Source organism: Cebus imitator, unplaced genomic scaffold (genome assembly GCF_001604975.1).
Source record: "Cebus imitator isolate Cc_AM_T3 unplaced genomic scaffold, Cebus_imitator-1.0 Scaffold27, whole genome shotgun sequence".
NCBI classification, from domain to species: Eukaryota; Metazoa; Chordata; class Mammalia; order Primates; family Cebidae; genus Cebus; species Cebus imitator.
In genome coordinates, this window is record NW_016107342.1 from 2,861,471 (window position 1) to 2,885,495 (window position 24,025).

General features: G+C 40.9%; 1 protein-coding gene across 1 annotated transcript in view; it reads right to left on the reverse strand.

The window, feature by feature from the left end:
* FMNL2 (formin like 2) overlaps positions 1-24,025 on the reverse strand; it is a 319,858-nt gene that overhangs the window by 102,049 nt on the left and 193,784 nt on the right. The window contains exons 3-4 of the mRNA XM_037736626.1: positions 6,898-6,978; positions 27-103 (exon numbers count right to left, since the gene is read on the reverse strand). Of these exons, the coding sequence (XP_037592554.1) occupies positions 27-103; positions 6,898-6,978 (158 nt within the window). The remainder of the gene's footprint in view (positions 1-26; positions 104-6,897; positions 6,979-24,025) is intronic.

A 24,025-nucleotide genomic window follows, 5' to 3' on the forward strand; every position in this document is an offset into this window, starting at 1 on the left:
CTAAGATGTTAAAGGGGTATACTTACCCAATGTGATTGGTTCTTAAAGAAATTTCCAGTTCTCTTAGCACTTGTGTCGATTCTTGAACACGCCGTCTGAATTTCTAAAATTCAAGAACACATAGTCTCACAAAATATTTCAGCAACTGCTATAACTGAAGCTTATAATAAATTTAACACAATATGAAAAATATCTTCACTTCTAAAATGGGCTTCCCTTTCTTTTTTTGTTGCAAAGCACACAAATTTTCCTCACCATGAAAAATAGCTACTGAGAAAGGACTAGAAAAATTCCTTGTTTTATGTAATGTGTCTTTCAGTAAGTAGATTTTATTTTCCTACCCCCCACACACAACGATATTGACCAATATCCCGATGGGTCAGGGACCCCAGGACGACCTCCAGTTTCCGTGAGTCATTAGGAGGACTCAGAGGACTCGGCATACAGTCATACCCATGGCTACTATGTATTACAGCCAAAGAGCACAAAGCAAAATCAGCAAAGAGAAATGGTGCATCGGATAAAACGTGCAGCAAGCCAGGTGCAATCTTCCAGGAATCCCCTCCCCAAGGAGTCACAAATGACAACATGCATAAAGCTCATTAGAGACTCAGTGGCCAGGTTTTTATTGGGGGCTGGTTTAATAGGCAACTCTCTGCCTAGCACATAACAAAAATTCAGACTCCCAAAAGGAAAAGAGGAATTCAGCATAAGCTGTGTTGTTTTCATAAACAGTCTAGGCACAGGCAAACATTCTTATCAGGAAATGGTAGGAACCTTCCTCCATCAAACACAAGTTCCCAGACACCAGCCAAAGCCAACCTTGCAAGCAGGCCTTTATCTTTTTTCTTTTTCTTTTTTTGAGACAGAGTTTTGCTCTTTTCGCCCAAGCTGGAGTGTAATGGTGCAATCTTAGCTCATGGCAAACTCGGCCTCCTGAGTTCGAGCAATTCTCCTGCCTCAGTCTCCTAAGTAGCTGAGATTACAGGCCTGTGTCACCACGCCAGGCTAATTTTGTACTTTTGGTAAAGATGGGGTTTCTCCATGTCGGTCAGGCTGGTCTCAAACTCCTGACTTCAGGTGATTTGCCCGCCTTGGCCTCTCAAAGAGCAGGGATTACAGGCATGAGCCACACACCTGGTTACATGCAAGCCTTTTTCTAAGAATAGTAGTCTCAGACCTGCTATGTTAATTTTTCTGGATGACCTAACATGTTCCAAAAATAAACATGTAGAGCTCCCTCTGACCCTTGGTCCTCACTTGGAGCATCCTTCCTCCAGAGCACATGGCCCTCCTGACACGAAGTGACCTTCCTCATTCCCTAACCTGTTAAAATCCCACCTATCCTTCCAGGACTCCCTCGGGGCTTCTTCCTCCAGTGAATCCACCTCTGCTAGGAAATATATTAATATACACCTCTCTAGCCTCTTGACCCTAAATCACTTCCAACATACCAGTGGGCTACACTGCACAACAGTCCTTTGGAACACATTTTCCTACAGAAATATTTATTTAAGGTGACAGTCTCAGGCCACTTTGAAGGAAGAAAATTTGATGTCATCACCTCCTAAGCAGAACTCCAGGCTCTCTGTGCTACAAACGTGAACCACCTTTATGTGACACTGTTTACGGGAAAGATCTTTGAGAATTCTGGCTCAGAATATAAAGGACCTCTCTCCACTACTGCGACAATTGCAGTGGACACATTCCTCCAAGGACAAGAAGAAAAGGGAGGATGGAAGTAAAGATTCCAGAATGTGCGGTAGCAAGAGCTATGCCCACACCTGGGACCTGGTGGCCCATGAAGACCTGAAGCATAGATCAGCACAGTAGGCTCCTGTCACCCCGCTATCTTCTTCTGAAAGCCCTTGGCTTCCCCACCAGCTGCTTCTAACCAGGGCCCCCAAGGAAGCAGACAGTCTCACCATTCCTCCATAAATGCCATTCCCAAGACAATCTAAAAAGATCATGTCAGGTTTCCAGAATCCAGGTATAAGAAATAGGAGGCCGGGCACGGTAGCTCACGCTTATAATCCCAGCACTTTGGGAGGCCAAGGTAGGTGGATCACGAGGTCAGGAGCTCAAGACCAGCCTGGCCAACACAGTGAAACTCCATCTCTACTAAAAGAAAATACAAAAATTAGCTGGGCATGGTGGCAGACACCTGTAATCCCAGCTACTTAGGAGGCTGAGGCAGGCGAATCACTTGAACTCGGGAGGCAGAGAGGTTGCAGTGAGCTGAGATCATGCCACTGCGCTCCAGCCTGGGCAACAGAGTGAGACTCCGTCTCAACAAAAAAGGATATAAAAATACCACAATGTGATGGAAAAAAAGAGAGGCACTCCCCCTTTTCTGTCGAAACAGGCCTAAGAAATGGTGACATACTTGAGAATTTGGAGGGCACCCAACCCCAGAGCTTCCTAGACCACTTCCCAGCAATGAGGGGGCTCAGCCAGTACTTGGCATGAAAAGAGTAATAGCCAAGCTCAGCGGTTCACACCTGTAATCCCAGCACTTTCGGAGGCCAAGGTAGGTGGATCACCTGAGATCAGGAGTTTGAGACTAGCCTAGCCAACATGGAGAAACCCCATCACGACTAAAAAACATAAAAATTAGCCAGGCATGGTGGCACATGCCTGTAATCCCAGTTACTTGGGAGGCTGAGGCATGAGAATTGCTTGAACCTGGGTGGTAGAGGTTGCAGTGAGCCGAAATTGTGCCACTACACTTCAGCCTGGTGAAAGAGTGAGACCCCATCTCAAAAAAAAAAAAAAAAAAAAAAAAGGGATGGGAGCAAGTAGTGCAGGATGGGAAGCTAAAGGTATTCTCTCTTTAAATTCTTTCCTTGGAGCTAAAAATTAGGAATGGAGTAACGGAGTAGAGGAGAATCAGTAGGACAGAGCAGGCAGTCTGCTGTGTATACAGAGAAGGGAAGAGAAAGGAGACAAAAAATTCCAGGATCTGTGGTCACACAGCTAAGGCAACCATTTCCAGATGTGCTGGCTGCTCCAATGTGGCCACTCCCGTGTCAGGGACCTCAGTCTCAGGCTGCCTGCACAGGTGGGTGTCAGAAAATAACTCAGCCTTCTAAGCTCTGTGTCGTGTGCATTTCTGATTCATTCCCTGCAGCCTTGGCTTCTGCTGGGCCCCTGACATGCTCTGGATATTTGTCCCTTCCAAATCTCACGCTGAAATGGGAACTCCAATGTTGGAGGTGGGCCTAGTAGGCGGTATATGGGTCATGGGGACATATCCTGCATGAACTGCTTAGTGCTGTCCTCGCGATAGTAAGTGGCCTCCTACTCAGAGTTCCTGTAAGATCTGGCTGTTTAAAAGAGACTGGTACCTCCTCCCTGTCGCTCACCATGTGACACACCTGTTCCACCTTAGCCTTCTGCCATGATTGTAAGCTCCCTGAGGCCCTTACTACAAGCAGATGCCAGCACCACACTTCCTGTACAGTCTGAAGAACTGTAGGCCAAAATAAACCTGCTTTCTTCATAAATCACCCAGCCTCGAGTATTCTTTATAGCAATACAAGTGAACTAACACCCAGCCCCTAATACTGCCTTCTGCCTCCTCGGGCAAGGTCATCCCTTACATATGCCACCGGGCACAAGGGCACCAGTGTAACACTGAGGAAACAGCAGAGTATAAAAGCAGGTTGGCTGAAAGGCTAGGAGCTATGTACTGAAACTAGATAACTAAATCAAAACATGATGAGGTAATGATAACAGCAGCAGCGCTAATGTTTTTGGGCACTGACTGTGCTACCTAGGCACTACCCTTCTGCAAGTGCCTGATGACGGAGGGAAACTAAAATGAATTTACTCCTGTATTACATTATCTTAGGAACGGTTCAATTTTCAGCTAGATTCTGGGCCACAGAGAGGTCCTGGGGTTCACTTGTCCAATACGTACACAATGAGTGCTAACACTCTGCACTTCTAAAATGTATCCGGAATGCTTTAAAACACTATGAAGAGAAATGGTGTGCCTGTGGGGAGCCAGACAGGATCAGTGAGCGGTCTGTCTTACTCTCTTTTCCCTCCCCTTCGAGGGAAGCCTGGGATGAGCCCGCAGAGGCAGCTGAGCCCAGAATGAGCCCTACAATAGGCTTCATCTCACAACTGCAGCACCAGCAAAGGGCCAGACTCCTTTAAATACAGACTAATCACTTCCTGGTATTAAGTAAGAGGCTGGTTTGGAGAGTTCTGTTCACAGAGATATCTAATTTAGGCTCTTCCTTTCCTGCCCTAGAGGTTTCATTTAAAACTATTTAGAAGAAAATCTAAATAGATATTACTTAAAAATTTTTTTTCAAAAGAGCGAATTAAGTATCTTCTATTCAATTTGCACAAAAGATTAATGAATCAGTTACTCAAGGACCCCAGACACAGTTAAAGGAAGACTGCCCAGCCTAGACTGTCTGGCTGAAATTTAAAGCCCCAATTTGAAATCTTTTTCTCCCCCACCGTAATACAGCTGAGAATTTTAAGCTCATTTTAACTGCAAACCATGTCTTATTTCAACAAATCTCCTTTTTTTTCCAGGCTTTAAGCATTACAATTATATTGTGTGGAACAGATCACTTCCTCCTGCCAGTTCCCGACAGAATCTTACTAAAGCGGGGGTAGTTAATCCACCATCCATTTTATTTTTTCTGAGCAGAATAACTGATCTTGAAAGATGAGGCACAGACCAAACATGGCCTTTCAGGTGAACGCACAGTGACCGGGGCAGAAATGTCAGGGGGAATGAAGGCCCAAACAGACATCTTTTGTCCTGCTCTGGTTTATTATTTGTGAGGAAGCAAAACATTTTCTGGGAAGCCTATTTATTGTTTTGTTTCGCTTTGTTCTCTTTGCCGAAACCCAGAAGCAGCTGAGCTGAGGGAGAACTGGAACTGCGCCAGGAGGAAGCCCACCTCTTCCTTCTAAGCATCTTCCTCCATATGGGGTATGAAAGTGGGGCCAAAGCCACACTCTCTAGTAGTTTGCATGTTTTTTCCTTTCTATTCAGAACTGGAAAAATGTGGAAGGAATTTTTTTGGAGGTAGGATGATTCTGCGTGAAGAAAGGTCTGAGTCTTCCGTATAAACATCGACATCTCTGCCATACACAGCTCAGGGTGAGCATTAGGGCTCAGTGCCGGGGTCTGAGCCATCCAGCCTGAAGCTTACAAGTTTCGGGATTTCAGAAAACCTTTAGAAATCAATTTTAAAATAGAATCCTGCTGTCCCTTTGCAAAGAAATGGTGCAGAAAAATGCCTGTCTAGGGATGTATTTTGTGTGTATGGGTGTGTCTTTATTTATTCATTTACTTATTTGGTACAGAGTTTTTTGCTCTTGTTGCCCAGGCTCACTACAACCTCCATCTCCCACGTTCGAGTGATTCTCCTGCCTCAGCCTCCCGAGTAGCTGGGATTACAGGTGCGTGCCACCCTGCCTGGCTAATTTTTGTAATTTTGGTAGAGACGGGGTTTCACCACATTGGTCAGGCTGGTCTTAAACTCCTGACCTCAGGTAATCCACCCACCTCAGCCTCCCAAAGTGCTGAGATTACAGGCATGAGCCACTGGACCCAGCCTGGGTGTATCTTTCTTTATTGACTTCTTTAAACTGATGAAATAAAGACTGTCACATTCTTAGGGAAAGGGAGAGACGAGATATATTAACAAGAATTGAGCAACAGTCTCGTTTATAGGACCTGACAACAGGTCTTTTAGAAAGAAATGTGTGTGCCACATTTATAAGGGGAGAAGTATCATGATACTTTGACATGTACATTCCTACATTCAAGGCTGTGTCACATTCAAGTCACATGACATACAGAAAATGACAAAGTTCTGTACTCTACCGTCATCATCACTACTAGATTTTATTTCCCCTTGTCTACATATTAATCATAAGAGAAAGGCCCAAGAAGCTTCCAGAAGGAAGTAATAGTTGTTCTCCTTTGCTGGACTTTTTTTGGGGGGAGGGGGCAGGGTGAGGAAGGAAGCGTTAGAGTAGAAGATAAAAAAAAAAAAAGTTTAATGCAAGCTTCAAGAACCCTGGAAACAGTGGCTAACCAGGTCAAGTGTACCGTTCTTTTCTCGTAAGTCACACAGAGAACAGAGAGAATCAGCCTGAGATATTTTCGCTGGAGCCTTGAAAGCAGGAATTGTAGAAGGTCAATGGAAAAATAAGTGCTATCTGGTAAAGCACCCCTTCACCCATCTTGAGCAATGACAGCTCTGCCCTGAGACATCCCAAGGCTGATTCAGGCCTGCAGGGCCGTGCCAGGCTACATGCTTTACCACAAGGCATCAGTTTAAACCAATTGTGTGGCTGCACAAAGCAGGGCTTGTTTGTAAAAGGAGAGAGTCCATTGAGAATGGAATCAGCTATTCTCTCTTACCTTCTCAGGCCAGGGGCAGTGGTTGGCGGTGAGGAGGCGGGGAAGCTGCTAAAAGCATCAGCACAGGATGTGAGTGCACAGCTGGGAGGACAAAAGCCCAGTGATTTTTCAAGGTCTCTGGAAATTCACCAAGGCATGAAAAACTGAAAGGCAAGTATTCCCTTCGCAAAGCCTGCTCTTTCAGGGGCCTAAACACCTCTGGACTGATCTCACTGCCCTGTGTAACTGCAAAGGGCAGTGACTAAATAACCATCAGAGAGGTACGTGACTCCCATCTCAGCAAAGAACTTTTAGGAATAAAAGCACACGTCTTCAAGTGAGAAGGGTGCTTTTTTCCCTTTGTCTTCTTACATTGTTTGTCTCCCAAGGTTGCGTTTTTGTGGAGGCTCTGGCAGAGGCTCTAATGCAGAGGAAGGAAGGTCTCTTCCAATGCAGGAGGATTCTGCTCGCTAATAAGGAAGCAACAACAAACAGTGGAAATAAATCCATCTTACCTTCCTGGTTACAGCTGGATCCAGATAGCCTTTTAGCTTTTGAATGTATGTATGGGGAGGATTCTTCACCTGGAATCGTTCCTGCAGGAAGCACAAAAGTAAAAAGCATGAAGAGTATGAAGCCATGACACAGTCAGCCATATCAGACTCATGTTACCAAAATATGACCGAAATGCAACCACAGTATGAATGCAGCCCTGCAAGCAGTCATTATGTACTAACTGTTTTGAATCTTGATAGTAGATATGTGATCCCCTCTTTGCATAGAAGGAAAACTGAAGTTCAAAGAAATGCAGGACTCCTCCTGAATGACACTGCTGGTCACAGGTACATGTGGGTTTGAACCCACATCTGCTCAATTGCAGAGGCAGTACTGCTTTCTCCATAAGGCCCTGCAGCTTCCACTCTAGGAATGATGCTTTACCCAGTGTGGTTCAGGTCCTCCTGCAGCAGGTCTTCAATCTTTTGCATATTCTTTTGAATATCTTCAATGTTGGTAAAACTTTTTTTTTTTTTTTTTTTTTTTTTNTTTTTGAGATAGAGTCACTCTGTTGCCCAGGCTGGAGTGCAATAGCATGATCTCGGTTCACTGCAACCTCCGCCTCCTGGGTTCAAGAAATTCTCCTCCCTCAGTCTCCTGAGTAGCTGGGATTACAGGCATATGCTACCACACCCAGCTACTTTTTGTATTTTTAGTAGAGACAGGGTTTCAACGTGTTGGTCAGGTTGGTCTTGAACTCCTGACCTCATGATTTGCCTCATGATTTGTAATCCCAATGTGCTGGTATTATAGGCATGAGCCACCACACCCGGCCGTCTTTCTCTTTTGGATATTTATCTTTTATATTTTTATTTTTAATGTTTATTTTAACCAAATATTTGACTCAAACTGATAAAACTAATTGTTTTCAAATATGAGCAACGAGTCTATTGCTAAATAACTGGAATGTGGGAGTGTGTCTGCATGTATACACATGTGTGCATGCTGTCATGAATGAATTCCAACCTGGGAGATCCAAAAGTATCCTGAGAAAAGGCAGTCACTGGAATACGCATAAACATACATAATACACATTCCAGGGTGATATCTGAATGTAGGTCAGAGGTGGGGGTCCAAGAATCGACATTTCTAAGACGTTTTATGCTAATGCTGCCAATAGAGGAACTGTACTTTGAAGAATTCATGCCATGTGTATCAGGTTTTATAGACCCTAATGTCCAAAGCAGAACAGGCAACAGTAAAAACCTAGGCAGAAACCACATGTCCACAAGCCATAAAATGAACAAGTACTTATGTTAATGTTCATACAACAGTATGCTAGATTACAATGAAAACAAGCCATGTACTGCACGCTCCTGTGAATGGATCTCACAAACCTGATGCTGAGCCAAGAAGAACACCTGATTTCATTTCTTCACACTTATAAAATGGGAAAAATTATACTTTAATTGTTACAGATACATACTCAAGTGGTAACACTATACATACACAGGTATGGTTTTCCATATGTGTCTTTGCAGATGATCAGCCTGAAAGTCATGGCTGGAGGACTGAAGCGGGGAAAGCTGTAATCAAAAGGGGAAATATGACACATTTCTGGGAGGCAAGGAGTTCTATTTCTTGATCTGAGTAGCAGTTACAAAGGTGCTGGCTTTACAGCACTTATTATGCCGGTTCTCGGACTTAACTACCTTTTCTATATAGATGCTATATTTTTCACAAGAAAAAGTTTAAATCAGCTCTAAAAGAAAAAGTGATCCATCAAGAAATGAGGACAAGTCTGAGTAACGTGGTGAAATTCCCTCTCTACAAAAAACACGAACACTTAGCAGGGTGTGACGGTGGGTGCCTGTAGTCCCAGCTGCCCAGGAGGCTGAGGTGGGAGAATCACCTGAGCCTGGGAGGTCAAGTCTGCAGTGAGCCCTGATCGTGCCACTGCACTCCAGCCTGGGTAACAGAGCAAGACGCTGTCGAAAGGAAAAGGAAAAGAAAAAGTAAAGAAAAGAAGAGAGAGAAAGAAAGAAAGAAGGGAAGGAGGAGAAGGGAGGGGAAGAAAATCTTTATCATGTTCTTTTCTTCCTACAACCCAAAAGTTATTTTCTTACTTTAGTTCTTTATAATCTGATTACCACTTACTCCACAATGGAATTTTTTGATACTTCACTCTGACAACTGGCCAGGATGTGCATGCATTTGCTTATCCCATAGAAACTTGTATTCCTCCAACACAGGGAACCACAACACTCTGTGTGGTCCACCAAAGCCTTGCTTGCTAGTAGATTATAAACTGCTTAAGGCCACTATAATAATATTGCAAAGATCATCTTACTATTTAAAATCTATATTTGTTATTGTCTATACTTAAAAATAGGGAGAAATGTTTTATTGTGGGATACCTATTAATATTTTCCCTTTATTTAAAAATGATAAGGGTGAATTCTGTAGTACATAAACTATATCTCAATAAAGCTGCTTTTAAAAAAAGAGCAGCATACTTTTTCTAATTATTCCTCCAAATGTTCTATCTTGAGAGCAATTTCTATGTAATAATTCACAACTATTCAATTTCTCTAGTGCCATCATTGTGTCTGTTTATAAATCCTTTTTTTAAATCACCATCACTTCACCAAGGAATCAGGGGGATCCTATTGCCGTGCGGATTTAGCAGTGTCCAGCTGAGGGCTAAAATAATCACAAGAAGCTCAGAAAAATGAACTGATAAGCTATCTAGAAGCCAGTCACTATTTCCAACCTCGTGTATGACAACAGCTGATCTCAGATGTCAGAATATAAACATTATCTTTTTAAATAATATAATTCCAGTTATTCAAAAAAAATTTTTTTGAGACGAGTCTCACTCTGTCACCCAGGCTGGAATGCAGTGGCACAATCACAGCTCACTGCAGCCTCGACTTCCCAGGTTTAAGCGATCCTCCCACTTCAGCCTCCTAAGAAGTTGGATCTACAGCTGCAGGCCACTACACCCAGCTAACTTTTTCTTTTTTTGTTGTTTTTTGACATGAAGTCTTGCTTTGTCACCCAGGCTATAGTGCAGTGGCACAATCACAGCACACTGCAACCTCCACCTCCCAGGTTCAAGTGATTCTCCTGCCTCAGCCTCCCAAGTAGCTGGGACTACAGGCATGCACCACCATGCCCAGCTAATTTTTATATTTTCAGTAGAGATGGGGTTTCACCATGCTGCCCAGGCTGGTCTCAAACTCCTGACCTTGTGATCTGCCCGCTTCGGCTTCCCAAAGTACTGGGATTACAGGCATGAACCACCGCGCCCGGCCCACCCAGCTAATTTTCTAAAGACAAGGTCTCACCATGTTGCCCAGGCTGGTAACAAACTCCTCTGCTCAAGCATTTCTCCCACCTCGGCCTCCCAAAGTGCTGGGATTACAGGTGTGAGCCACGGCACATGGCCTACTCTAATTTTAAAAATTCCTAGGATCAGTGAACACTCAAACTGTGCTCCATTCTTCCATAGCAAGTACCACATTTCTCTGAATATAGAGTCCCAAAGGAATCAAATTTAAATTCTAACTCTGGCCAATGCAGTATTTGTTTCTAAATTTGATCCTTTCAACAGGTGTTGAGAGACTTCTAATGTTTTGTTTTTTAGGCTACATCTTCACAACAGAAAAACCATATTTAGTTTTTTACCATAATAAAATTTGGTGGAGTAGCACATGTAACACATGGGCATTCACTCATTTAGTGAGCCCTAGCTTGGACAGTCACGAAAGGCAGCTTATTTTCATTTCCTACTCGGGACTATGGCGACTCAGAAGGGCTTACTCAACTACACACATTTGCTAGTCCTGTTGACTTGACCATATTTCCTTAGGAGTGAAATTATGAGTAAGGTCTACTTTTTCAAACATGCTTTTTCATACTTTTTCAAATATGCTTATTTAGCCTTTGTTGTTATATTCCACATATTTTCCATTTGTTCGAGCCACTTACTGATGATGTATTTACAAGAAAGAGAAAATAAGGAAGCCTCATGCTTTAAAACACAGTTGGTCCACATTACATCCACTTCTAAGAAAACTCGGGCAGGGCCATCTGCCTCAGCATAGTCTGCCCATCTCCTCTTTCTACCTCCACTGCTGCTTTGGAACCTGTGAGAAAGCTTGTGGCAAATGGGGAGAAGGGGGACAAAAAAAGAAGGTTCTGAAGTTCACTCTTGATTGCACCCACCCTCTAGAAGATAGAATCATGGATGCTGCCAATTTTGAGTAGTTTTTCCAAGAGTATCAAAGTGAACGGAAAAGCTGAAAATTTGGAGGGGTTGTAACTATCGAGTAAGATCACCATGACTTCTGAGAAGCCTTTTCCCAAAAGGTATTTAAAATAGCTCACTAAAAAATATCTGAAGAATCGTCTACATGATGGGTTGCACGTAGTTGCTAACAGCAAAGAGTTACGAATTAACGCTACTTACAAATTAACCAGTTCAGAAAAGAGGAGGAAGATGAGGATTAAAATTCATTTATCTGGAATTATTTTGTATGAGTTCTTTTTTTTTTTTTTTTGAGACAGTGTCTCACTCTGTCGCCCAGGCTGATGTGCAGTGGCACGATCTCAGCTCACTGCAACTTCTGCCTCCTGGGTTCAAGTGATTCTTCTGTCTCAGCCTCCCAAGTAACTGGGACTATAGGCACCGGCCACCACACTCGACTAATTTTTGTATTTTTAGGAGAGATGGGGTTTCACCATGTTGGCCAGGCTGGTCTTAAACTCCTGACCTCAGGTGATCACCTGCCTTGGCCTCCCAAAGTGCTGGGATTACAGGTGTGAGCCACCGTGCCCGGCTGCATTTTGTATGAGTTCTTAAATAAAACTCATATAAAACTTTCATGGGGACAATGAAAGAAGGGGAGAGGGAGATGGAGAGAAGAAAAGAAAACTCAGCCTACATCCAGGAATTCAAATAAAATTGTTACGGAGGAAAAATACAAAGCCCCAATTGTTTTTGTAAAACTTGGGGTTGTCTAATACCTAAAGGAGCCACTGTTTGAGTTATAAATTCAGCACCTAATTCACCAAACCTTTTCTCTCTGTCTTCATGTAGTCAGTTTGAACAACAGAAGCACTAGGAAAATACATCACAGAATTTCAGCACCTAGGCAAACACCTTTATTTTGAAGGACTTCGGATGGATTATAGGCATCCTATTTATTTGAATTAATATATTTTCCCCTCTAAAGATTAGAATTTTAGATACTGCATTAAAAGTCATAACTGCTTTGGTTGGTTTTCCATCACCCACACTTTCAAAACTGCTTCACATCCCATGCTATTTTCAGGACCTAGTTACCTGCTTGCTCGACATCGTTGATGTAAATACCTTTCTTAAGTCACCAACTTGAGTCACACTGTGTAGAAATGTTATTCTTGGGGACAAAAATATTCTTTAGTCATGATAAGCTATCAATATGAATTGATAAGCCACGTGAAACAGCCTTTAAAATACCAATTTCCTTCAGAATGTCTGATCACATACCATCACCACCCTGAAACCCTGCCATTTATTGCTTTGTGTGATCAAACTTTCTTCATGAAATGTTTAGGGATGGGAAATAGCCATCGTCCTGGGGGTTTTAATCATTCCCCAAAAGCGGTCAAAAAAAAAAAAAAAACCCAGAGTCATTTATTAACATTTAGGTCCACTAAGCCAACCAACTGCATTGGAAGGGGTTTGGGAGGAAAGAGAGGGTGAGAACAAACCTTAGAATCAAGAAATCTTCTTTAAGTTTCTGTGTCACTTAAAAATATTTTACTTTAAGAAATTAGTCTGTTAGGAATTCAATCTGTATTCAGCACACCTCTCCAGTAACGATCAGATGATTTGTTTCTAAAAACAACTTCATTTATGCAAACCCAGAAACACAATTATCTTTTCATGTGGGGCAGTACTTTTTCTTTCTCCGATCATTAACTTATCTTTCAGTGACGCTTTACAGTTTATCATATCCTTTAGATCCCTTAGCTCACTCAAGCTTGTATATCTGGCAAGTAGATATTAACTCCGTTTTGCAGATGAGGGAACTGAGGCAGGCTCAAAGATTAAATGACATACCTGAAATCATATACTCTGTGTGTGTGTGTGTATGTGTGTGTGTGTGTGTGTGTGTGTGTGTATGTGTCGTTGATCTTCCTTAATGTTCCAAGAATTAAACTTTTAAAAAATGTCACATACAAGTCACTTCTTTCATAAATCAAGGGTAAGCTTTTAAAGTATAAAAGTACACAAAGAGACTACAGGCACACTATACAGGATGCACCCCAGCAGGTTCACTACATACAAGTTAGTCAAGCTCATGTCGGAGCCAAAGAACATTTGCTGATGAGCTGCAGCTGTGTCTCTCGTTCATCACCATAGGTTTCCTCATTAACTCAATCTCCTAAGGCTTAAGGTAGATTCCCCTTTCCCTACTGGTTACCTGGAATGTTAGGCTGCCTATACACATACCTGCCTTGCAGATAAGGAAAAGAGAAAATATTTATTGGACTCTACTTAATGACCAAGTCTACTGCAACCCAAGGTGGGAAACTAGACCATTCTGAAAAGAACTAAGTGATGAACTATGAAAAGAGCGTAGTAATTTAATTAGGTAAGTCACAGCAAACAGAATTCACCGGCTATGCTACAACATAGCGTTTTCTACTAGACACAGACAGGCAGACTTTTCTAACAAGCTGAACTGTTTCTTTGGTTCCTCATCTCCCTGTAAGTCCTCCTCCTCTTTCTCCACTTAAATCTAATAGAGTTTGTCATTGAAAGCCTTTCTGTGTAAAGGTTTGGAATTGGACATTTGACTCATCTAGCTAAGCATTTCTGATCTTTTACATCCTCTCTATCCAATTACATGAGAAATTAATTGGGGTTAATTTGGTGTGAGCTGGACTCAGAACAAGCATGTTATAAGCATTTCCGCTCCATAAATCACATTTGGATACACAGTTCCACAATCAAACAAGAATTCCATTCCAGTTTATCTTACACCTTCATATTCTGAGGCTAAGGAAAGAAATTATAACATGACATCTGAAAATAGAAGTTTCAGGAAATGAACGGCACACATGGTTGAGTTTCTCTCCCTGTCTAGGATGGCCACACAGTCACTGGCTCTGTTTCAGTGGTCTATTAGCAGAGCTACATAAACTGCTTGAACTCCCTCAGGGATGAATTAGATGTCATCATCATTATGTGAATATTAATGTTTTATTATCTTGATCCTATAATAACTCATTTTAGATAGTAACAATTTAAAGGGCATTGTTTTTGTTCACACAATGTCACTACACTTGAATGTTTTTCTTCCTGGAAGCTGGAAGTAGTTGGGCATCCTTTCCAAAGGCTGAGTAGGCAAACTGTAGTCTCTAAATGAGCCAATATTACAACCAGCACTATTGCCATTAGTAAGTACTAATTTGTAAGATTTAGCTTAGTGCTAAGTACTCTTCAGAGTTAAGCTGACAGACATCACCCATATCCTCAAGGTGTTTACCCTCTAAAATAAATAATGCTGACACAAGTAACAGGGAGAAGATGAGAATAAAATGTTGCATAATATTGTATATGGACAGAAATGATTTATCCAAAATGGAAGAGGCCAAGGACAGTGAAACAGGGTGGGCCATGGGAGGGGAGAGGGTTGCCAAGACCAATCAATCCCTAAACAGGTGGGACCAAGGTAAGCCATAATACCTTGCCCTCCCAGAGATAACCATTTACACAAATAAGAAACAATTTACACACATAGACCTAGATTCTTAAAGAACCGAGAGAACCAAAGTCCTGAATGCATGCTCCTTGCTCCCCCAAAATAAAAATAAAATTCTGAAATTTCAGAGTGGCTGGTGGACTGTCCCAACCTAGAGAAAGTATGCACAGGAGCCTGTCGGGGATGGTGAGAAAGGTGAGGACAAGTGAGAGAAAATGAGGAAAAAGTATGAAGTCTCTGCCTGCTAATAGATGGCCAAGAAGGCAAGTTCAGGTAAGATTCTAATTCGTATAATGACTACCAGAGGAAGCTAGTGCCAGCTGTGGTACTATTTAGAAGGATCCCTCTGGTTATTATTGGATGAAAACATTTTGCTAAACAAGCTCCTGCCGCTGAACATTTTAAATTTTACTAACATGTTTGGGTCCCCTGTTTGCAGGCACTAAAATGAAAACTTTAAAAAGACTTTTTACTTTTTCACCTATCCAGAACACGTTACAGAAGACACTGTAAAAAGCACAAAAAGAAATAAGTTCAATTGCCAAGCATTAAATCTCATCTCTGAGATGCAACAGACATAGTTGTAATACAAAGTAGAATATGATAAGAGCCATATGTGATCCTCTCAAAGTTCAAAGAAAGGTGAGGCTCTTCCCAACTGAGATGATCAAAGGAACCTCCCTGGACAAAGTGGCTTTTGAATTAAATTTTGGAAGGCAGACAGTGTATAGATATCCTTGGATGGTGTAAGAGGCAGGAGACAGAGGAGTTTTCCAGATGAGGAACATGGGAACAAAGACGGAGAAAGGCAGGATATGTGGTACTAACTTCAAGAGGTGTAGCTGAGTTCTAGTAATCCAGTTTATGAAAATTGCACAAAGGATCTAAATGGTAAAGTTGGAACAAACCACAGCGGATGTCACATACTTGGTTAGGAATATAGGACGGACAACAGGGACTCAATCAGGAGTCTTGAATAGTGAAAAAAATGCATGATTAATACTGTGTGCCTCTTTCCTCCATTCCCAATTTTTAAAGTTGGCCATTTCTGCACCAGACTAGACTTGAAAAATCAGCACATCAGATTCATTTCACAGCCATAGTTTCTTGGAGAGCCTCAAAACGTTCTTCAGCTCTGAATATGAAGTCATTTTCTAGCTGAAGAGAAGAGGACAACTTTCCAAGTGTTCCATTACAGCTCTCAGACTGAAAATAACCTCTGATGAGACTTTTCCAAATGTTTTCCTTTATTTAGACTAGCAAGAATTTCTCTAGTTTAATGAGTCTTTCCTGACCAAAACATTCTATAACTCATTTTCTAATATATAATATTGAATGGGTTTCTTTAATCCTACTCCTCTTAGGAATGCCTTTCAAACAAAAAGAAGGTACAGACGATCTTTCAGAGTCTCCAGAGATAGTCATGTATTGTACAAATAAAACATTGGGGGTTGGGGAAGAACAGAGTTCAAAATCTGATTAGAAAAAAAAAAAAAAGACAAAATAAGCCTTAAGAGTTCTTGTAGAAGCATTAGGCAGTTCAAGAACACTAATATTTTTCAATTACTCAAGAATTTTTTTAAAATTACAAGCTCCAATTTTAAGAACTGCTTTTCTGACTACAGTTGTACTAACTGGCTTCTCTGAAACTCCACTGGCCTCAATTCAAACAATGTACAAACTGTGTGTATAATTATCATAACTTCAAGAGGTGCTAGCTAACTCAAACTGAACTGGAATATTTACTAAGGCTGTAACATTTGTCAGTGAAACTGTAAAGCAAGTAGCATAGGAGGAGCTACAGAAAGAAGCTGCTTTCCACTAAAATCAGTAAGTGGTGTGAGGTGTTTGATACATGCAAAGAAAGCATGCTTGTCAACAGAACAATTGAAAATAAGAGGAAGTCATCAGATCTTAATCATCCTACCCTTACTACTTGCTTTAATTTAGACACAGATTTAAACATAAGAACCAAGCTCAGAATACTAAACTTCAACATTTACCCAAGGCAGTTGTTTCTATTACAGAAGCCATAAAATTATAAAGAGTTTAATCATAAAACTGGCTTTTGGTAAGTACAGTGATATAACATAAACCATTTCTTTCTATAAAGGCATAAATGAAGTGGTGGGAAGTTTTTCAAAAACAATATTCCTCTAAGAACAAAAAATTGGAAACATTTTAAAAAAATATATCATTTAAAATGGCATCAAAAATCATGATATTTAGAGATAACTTTAAAATATGTGTAAGACTTGAATACTACTAGAAATGTCAAAAAATTCCTGCAAGGTATTAAAAACACCTAAATCAATAGAGATACCACATTCATAGATCAGAAAAGTCAATATTGTATAAATGTCAGTTCTACTGAAATTGATCTACAGAGTCAATGTGTCTTCTGCCAAAATTCTGGAAGTTGTTTTTCTTAGAAACTGACATGCTGATTCTAAAATTTATATTACAATGCAAAGGAACTAAAATAGCCAAAATAATTCAGCAAAAGAAAAAAGCTGGAGAATTTACACTACCTAATTTCAAGACAGTAATCAAACCAGAGACATACTGGCATAAGGATAAAAATATAGACGAGTAGAACAGAATAGAGAACACAAAAATAGACCCACACGTATATGGCCAATTGGTTTTCAAAGATACCAAGGTAGTTCATGAAAAAAATAACACTATTAAATAAATTGTGCTGAAACAGTTGGAGGAACAGATAAATATAGAAGCATAGATGGATGGATAGATGGATGGATGGACAGACAGTTGGTTGACTGATTGATAGACAGATAGATAGGTAGGTAGGTAGGTAGGTAGATAGATAGATAGATGGATGGATGGATGGATAGATAGAGGTATGAGGAAAAAGTGAAACTTCACCCTTGACTCATCCCATACGTCAAAACAGATCATATTGGGAGGCTGAGGCAGGTGGATCATGAGGTCAAGAGATCGAGACCGTCATGGCCAACATGGTGAAATCCCACTTCTATTAAAAATACAAAAATTGGCTGGGCGTGGTGGCATGCACCTGTAGTCCCAGCTACTTGGGAGGCTGGGGGAGGATAATCATTTTAACCCAGGAGGTGGAGGTTGCAAGTGAGCCGAGATCACACACCACGGCACTGCAGCCTGGGTGACAGAGTGAAACTCTGTCTCAAAAAGCAAAACAAGCCGGGCGCGGCGGCTTACGCCTGTAATCCCAGCACTTTGGGAGGCCGAGGCGGGTGGATCACGAGGTCAAGAGATCGAGACCATCCTGGTCAACATGGTGAAACCCCGTCTCTACTAAAAATACAAAAAATCAGCTGGGCATGGTGGTGCGTGCCTGTAATCCCAGCTACTCAGGAGGCTGAGGCAGGAGAATTGCCTGAACCCAGGAGGCGGAGGTTGCGGTGAGCCGAGATCACGCCATTGCACTCCAGCCTGGGTAACAAGAGCGAAACTCCGTCTCAAAAAAAAAAAAAGCAAAACAGAACAAATCAAACAGATCATAGACTAAAATGTAAGAAAAAAACTGTTAAATTTCCAGAAGAAAACCTAAGAGATAATCTCTGTGACCTGAGGGTGGACAAAAATTTCTTAGGAATCAAAATGCATGAGCCAATTCAAAAACCTTTTGTTCTTCAAATGATATTGTTATGAATACTAAAAAGCAAGACAAAAGCTAATAAAATATTTGCAAAGTATTTGTTTGATAAAGACTTGTATCCAGAATGTTGTTTAAAACTTCTACAGCTCACTAAGACAAATAACCCACTTTTTTTTTTTTTTTGGAGACAGAGTCTCGCTCTATTGCCAGTGCATGATCTCGGCTCACTGTAACCTTGCCTCCAGAACAACCCACTTTTTAAAACTAGGCAAAAGGGGCCGGGCGCAGTGGTTCACACCTGTAATCCCAGTCCTTTGGGAGGCTGAGGCGGGCAGATCACTTGAAGTCAGGAGTTAGAGACCAGCCTGGCCAACATGGTGAAACCTTGTGTCTACTAAAAATACAAAAATTAGCTGGGCATGGTGGTACATGCCTGTAATCCCAGCTACTCAAGAGGCTGAGGCAGGAGAATCACTTGAACCCAGGAGGCGGAGGTTTCAATGAGCTGAGATCACACCATTCGACTCCAGCCTGGGCAACAAAGCAAGACTCCATCTCAAAAAAATAAAAAAATAAAATAGGCAAAAGATTGGAACAGAACAGATCCTTCAACAAAGACATGCAAATGTCAAACAAGCACATAAAAACATGCTCTTTGTCATTAGTCATTAGCAAAACGCAAATTAAAACCACAGTGAGATACTGCCATATGCCCATAAAAATGGCTAGAATTTTAAAAGACTGGCAATTTTTAAAAGACTGTTGATGGGATTTGGAGCAACAGGGACTCTATTACATCGCTGGTAGGAATGCAAAATGGTCTAGCCACTTTGGAAAACCCAACTGGTGAACATTATTGCATATAAATTGGACCTCAATAAAAATGATTCAAAACAGTTTATCAAAGTAATTTTAGACATATTTTATTTATTTACTTTGTTACTGAGCACAACTTTCCTGAAAAAGTTTATCTTGCCCTAATAAAGAAGAAATCCACCAGAGACAGGCCAAATACTCATCTTTGTCAATTAATACGCTTGGAGAAATAAAGTACTCTCCAAGGGATCCTATAAACCTTAGTTTTACTACTTCAAAAACATCATTCATAATTCTATTTAAATAATTAAAAATTATGGGGACTGCATTACAATTTTTTATCAGGCTCTAAATGTACCTCCGTACCTCAAACCATTACTTCGTCTTCACTGTCACTTTGTATTTGCTTAATTCACTACCTTGATCCAAATTCTGTACCTCACCCCACCCTTAAACCACATTCCATTCTTCTAGATATATAAATATTCTCCTTTTAAAACATAAAAACTGAAATAACATGTGCTAATAACTTGAAGATCTAAATCTGAAACCCAGGCTCCAATGATCCCATTGGAGGCTTTCCCCTTAGATCTTTTAGCTTAGGCTGGGTACAGTGGCTCACACCTGTAATTCCAGCACTTTGAGATCACCTGAAATCAGGAGTTCAAAAGCAGCCTGACCAACATGGTGAAACCCATCTCTACCAAAAATACAAAAATTAGCTGGGCATGGTGGCAGGCACCTGTAGTCCCAGCTTCTTGGGGGGCTGAGGCAGGAAAATCACTTGAACCCAGGAGGGGAGGTTGCAATGAGCTAACATTGAGCCACTGCATTCCAGCCTGGATGACAGAGCAAGACTCTGTCTCAAAAAGAAAAAAAAAAAGACCTTGCATCTTAATTTCACATTTAGCATAATAAACAAAAAACACACTTTCTAATAAGTCCCACATTCTTTCTTTTCATCTTCAGATCTCATGATTAAGCAAATAATAGTTTCAATCTGTGACTCACATGGTCAAAATCAGTAATTAAGCCAAGCTTTCAAATATGATCTAAGGATAAGCAGATAAGGAAAATAGGAAGGCCCTCTAAATGGGTCACTGCTGAGGACAAAGATATATAAGCACACACTCAGACTGTTAGATATGTTCATCTTATACGGTTTTAGACTGACTTGAAGTTATACTCTATCTGAAAATAAGGGTGCATATATCAATAACTGAGTGGTTGCGTCAAATTGATTGTGAAGAGAAGCAACAGTGGTTTTACAGGTAAGAAACATCTGTATAACGATTAGTACCTGAAGATGCTGCTACAAACTGATACAAGCTTATCCACAGCTAGTAACCACCATGCTGATGGAGGATACACAGTCTCTTCCCTACGTACAGCTGTTTCTTACAAAACCCAAACCATACTTCTAATTCGTTGTCCTCCTATTTTCCTGTGCTCCCAAATACCTACAGTATCATTAGATGTCAAAACCAATTTACCTTGTATTTCTGCTACCCAAATAAATAAAAATGTTGTTTTACTTCTGCAGCAGGGATAAAGACTGTGGACAACTCAATTTCCTCAATGACTTCAGAAAATGACTTCTTTTAAACTCTTTCTTTCCTTCAAAGTTCATCAAGAATGCTGCAGGCAACCAGGAAAGAGTATGTATCTGGACTGAGAGCTTTCTATTATATATTTAATCTTCTGCAGTTTACTTTTAAATATATGTCTTAATCTTTTTTCAACCTGTTTTGAAACATTCAGCATAATATTTTCTGAAGCATGATGGTCATAGCATCTAGCACATCACTTCACAAGGTGAGCTTAATCGTTTGTTTGATGGTGGAGAAGCTACAATTGCATGGTGGTTTTCTCAAGAAGACTTTTTTAAACGTAAAATTTTTCAGAACCAGGCATTAGTAGACTTCAGCCTTAGTTTCAGCTCAACCATTTGCTGCACAACTTCTAGAAAGCCACTTTACTCGTGTGTGTGTGTGTGTGTGTGTGTGTGTGTGTGTGTGTGTGAAGCTGAGCAAAAATAGCCTTCCACAAGCAAAGATTGAGTTAAATGGCCAAATGCTGAAATAACATAAAGTAGTATCTGTATCACTTGGTAGAAATTTTTAGCTAACCTGCCTTAATAAATCGTTTTAATTTGCTTAGCAATAATTTCCTAAAAGACAGGTCAAAGATCAACATCAGTGTCCCCAAGTTTATAAAAGTAATTGATAAGATAAAGTTTACTTCAAGCAACACAACCAAGTAGTCTAAGCCAGCTCAGGCAATTAAGTCGTTTTTAAAAGGTGGGGTGAAAGTGGGGGATCTATAATTCCATTTGTATTACCAAGCACAAAGGTAGGCACTATGATATACATTTTGGCAAAATACAGCCTAAAAGTTTCTTTTCTTTTTTTCCCTCCCCACTAATCTTGCTCCTTCTAAAGCCTTAATGTTTCAAACAGGACTAAGCCATCAGTGTCTAGCTCTGGCAACAAATACCAAACAGCATTTCTGACAGAGTATTTATATCAAGCCACCAAAAAGCATGGTTTTAAAAGGAATAATTGTTTCCTCTCCTCTTCTGATTACCTTTCTCCTTTTTTCTCTCCCCTGACCCCAATCTCTGTAGGGTAGGCCAGGATTTTTCTCTCTAGTATCAAAGCTAGGGACAAAAGAAACCTCTAGAAGAGGAAAGATGTAATGTAAATTCACTTCTAGGTTCAGACCCAACTTTCCAAAACTCCAAAAGCTCAATATACAAAGAGTTGGCATCTGCTATTTGATTTCTTCTCCAGTGTTTTAGAATAAAAGAATTAGAGACCTAGAGTGAGTCTTAACGGAAAGAAAACTGCTTTCAGGAAGGAAATGAAAAGTAACTTGACTTCTTTTCAACAGCAATTAACTCCGTTCCTTTCCTCTGGTTTGGAGAGCTCAAGAAAATGAAAAGTCCCTTCAAAGTCTCAAGCAGAAAACAGCAAAGACACAAAATGCCTGTTTTTTTTGTTTTTGTTTTTTCTCTGAGGTGTAGCAAAAATAACCATGTCCTATAGCCAATTCTTGTCTGGTACACTGTTGGAACTTGGGACAAACAAATGGGAACTACTAAGCATTTGGAGTCTCTCCCTTGACTTATATGAGACATATGAGATGACTCATTTGGGAAGGAAAGCTCAGATCCACACTCTCTGTCTCACATCACTCTTTCCTTTCCCTCAACTATACAACTAAATATCTAGTCAATGAATAAATTAATGAATACATAAGTAAGAGCAAGTTTTAATACTGAATACAACCTAAAACAAATGAACCATAAGACTATCAAAATTGGGAATCGTGGCAGAGACTAGCAATTGCTGTGTAGTAAACCTTCTCTTCTCCCTCCGGGTGCTCATCTAGTCTACATTTCTCATCATTTTTTGCGGGTCCTAGTCAATAAAATAAGAGTGCAGGTGATGCATGCCACTTCCAGTCCTGGCCAAAGACTTCCCAGGTGTGCACCTGCATGTTCTTTCTCCCTTTGATTGGAAAGAGGACTGGCAGGGTGAAGCTGAAGCTGTGTGTTGAAAATAGCCTCACCTGGGTCCCTGATTGCGTGGATTTGACTCCCAAAGACCAACAATATCCAACCCAATTATGTAAATTAAAATCTTATTATGTGAATCATTATACATCTTAGTGTCTGTAGTGGGTTGAATGGTGACCCCAAAAGATATGTCCATGTCCTAACCTCCTCCCCCAACCACCAGTGAGTATAATCATTTGTGGAAAAGGGTCTCTGCAGATGTCATGAAGTTAAGGATCTCAAGATGCGATCATCCCAGATTATTCAAGTAGGCCCTACATCCAAGAACAGTTCTCATAAAAGACAAGAGAAGACACAGAGAAGAGAAGGCCAGGTAAATATGGAGGCAGAGATTGGATTTACACAGCCACAAGCCAAAGAATGCCCAGAGCCACCAGAAGGAAGAGAGGAAAGGAAGGAATCACCTTTAGGGCCTTGGGAGGGAACAAGTCCCAGACAATAGCCTGATTTCAGACTTCCGGTCTCCAGGTCTGTGAGAGAACACATTTCTGTTGTCGTAAGCCACCAAATTCTCAGTAATTTGTTAAGGCAGCCGTAGGAAGCTAAGACAGCATATATTCGTTACCCTACCATTTGGAGCACAGAAAACTACAAAAAAAACCTTATGCCACAGTCAGTAATTTAGTTAGCAATGTTTTAGGTAGTAATGATACTTGCATTGCTTTAAAAGTTTTTAAATGATAGAAAAGGATAAATTATATTGTTAGGAATCAAACATTTCATTGTAAAAGAAAGGTAACTATAAAAATCAAAGCGATTAAGCAAAAATAAAAATTTATTGAAAATACTGAATTCATAATTTTTGGATCTGTATTTTCAAGATCTAGAAACTTACATTGAGAAGCGAATTCACTCCACAGCTATGAAAACCTGCTGCACTCACATCCTCATCTCTAATCCTACCTCCCACTCAAAAGAAAAGGGATCGCCAGAGAAATGACTTATTCTAGGCCTGGGCAAAGAACATACAAGTTAAGACTGAGAGATCCTTTTCATACCATAAAACAAGCTCTCAAGGATTAATAGGGTCATGTGATACGGACACAAGAACCAGCACCAAAGGATTCCCATATAAATCACACGAGCCTCAAAAATAATATCATGTTGATTGAAAAAGGATGATTCTGGCCGGGTACAGTGGCTCACGCCCGTAATCCCAGCACTTTTAGGAGGCCAAGGCAGGTGGATACTGAGGTCAGCAGTTGAAGACCAGCCTGGCCAGGATAATGAAACCCCGTCTCTACTAAAAAAAAACAAAAATTAGCCTGGCGTGGTGGCACGTACCTATAATCCCAGCTACTTAGGAGGCTGAGGGAGGAGAATCGCTTGAACCTGGGAGGCAGGGGTTGCAGTGAGGCAAGATCACGCCACTGCACTCCAGCCTGGCAACAGAG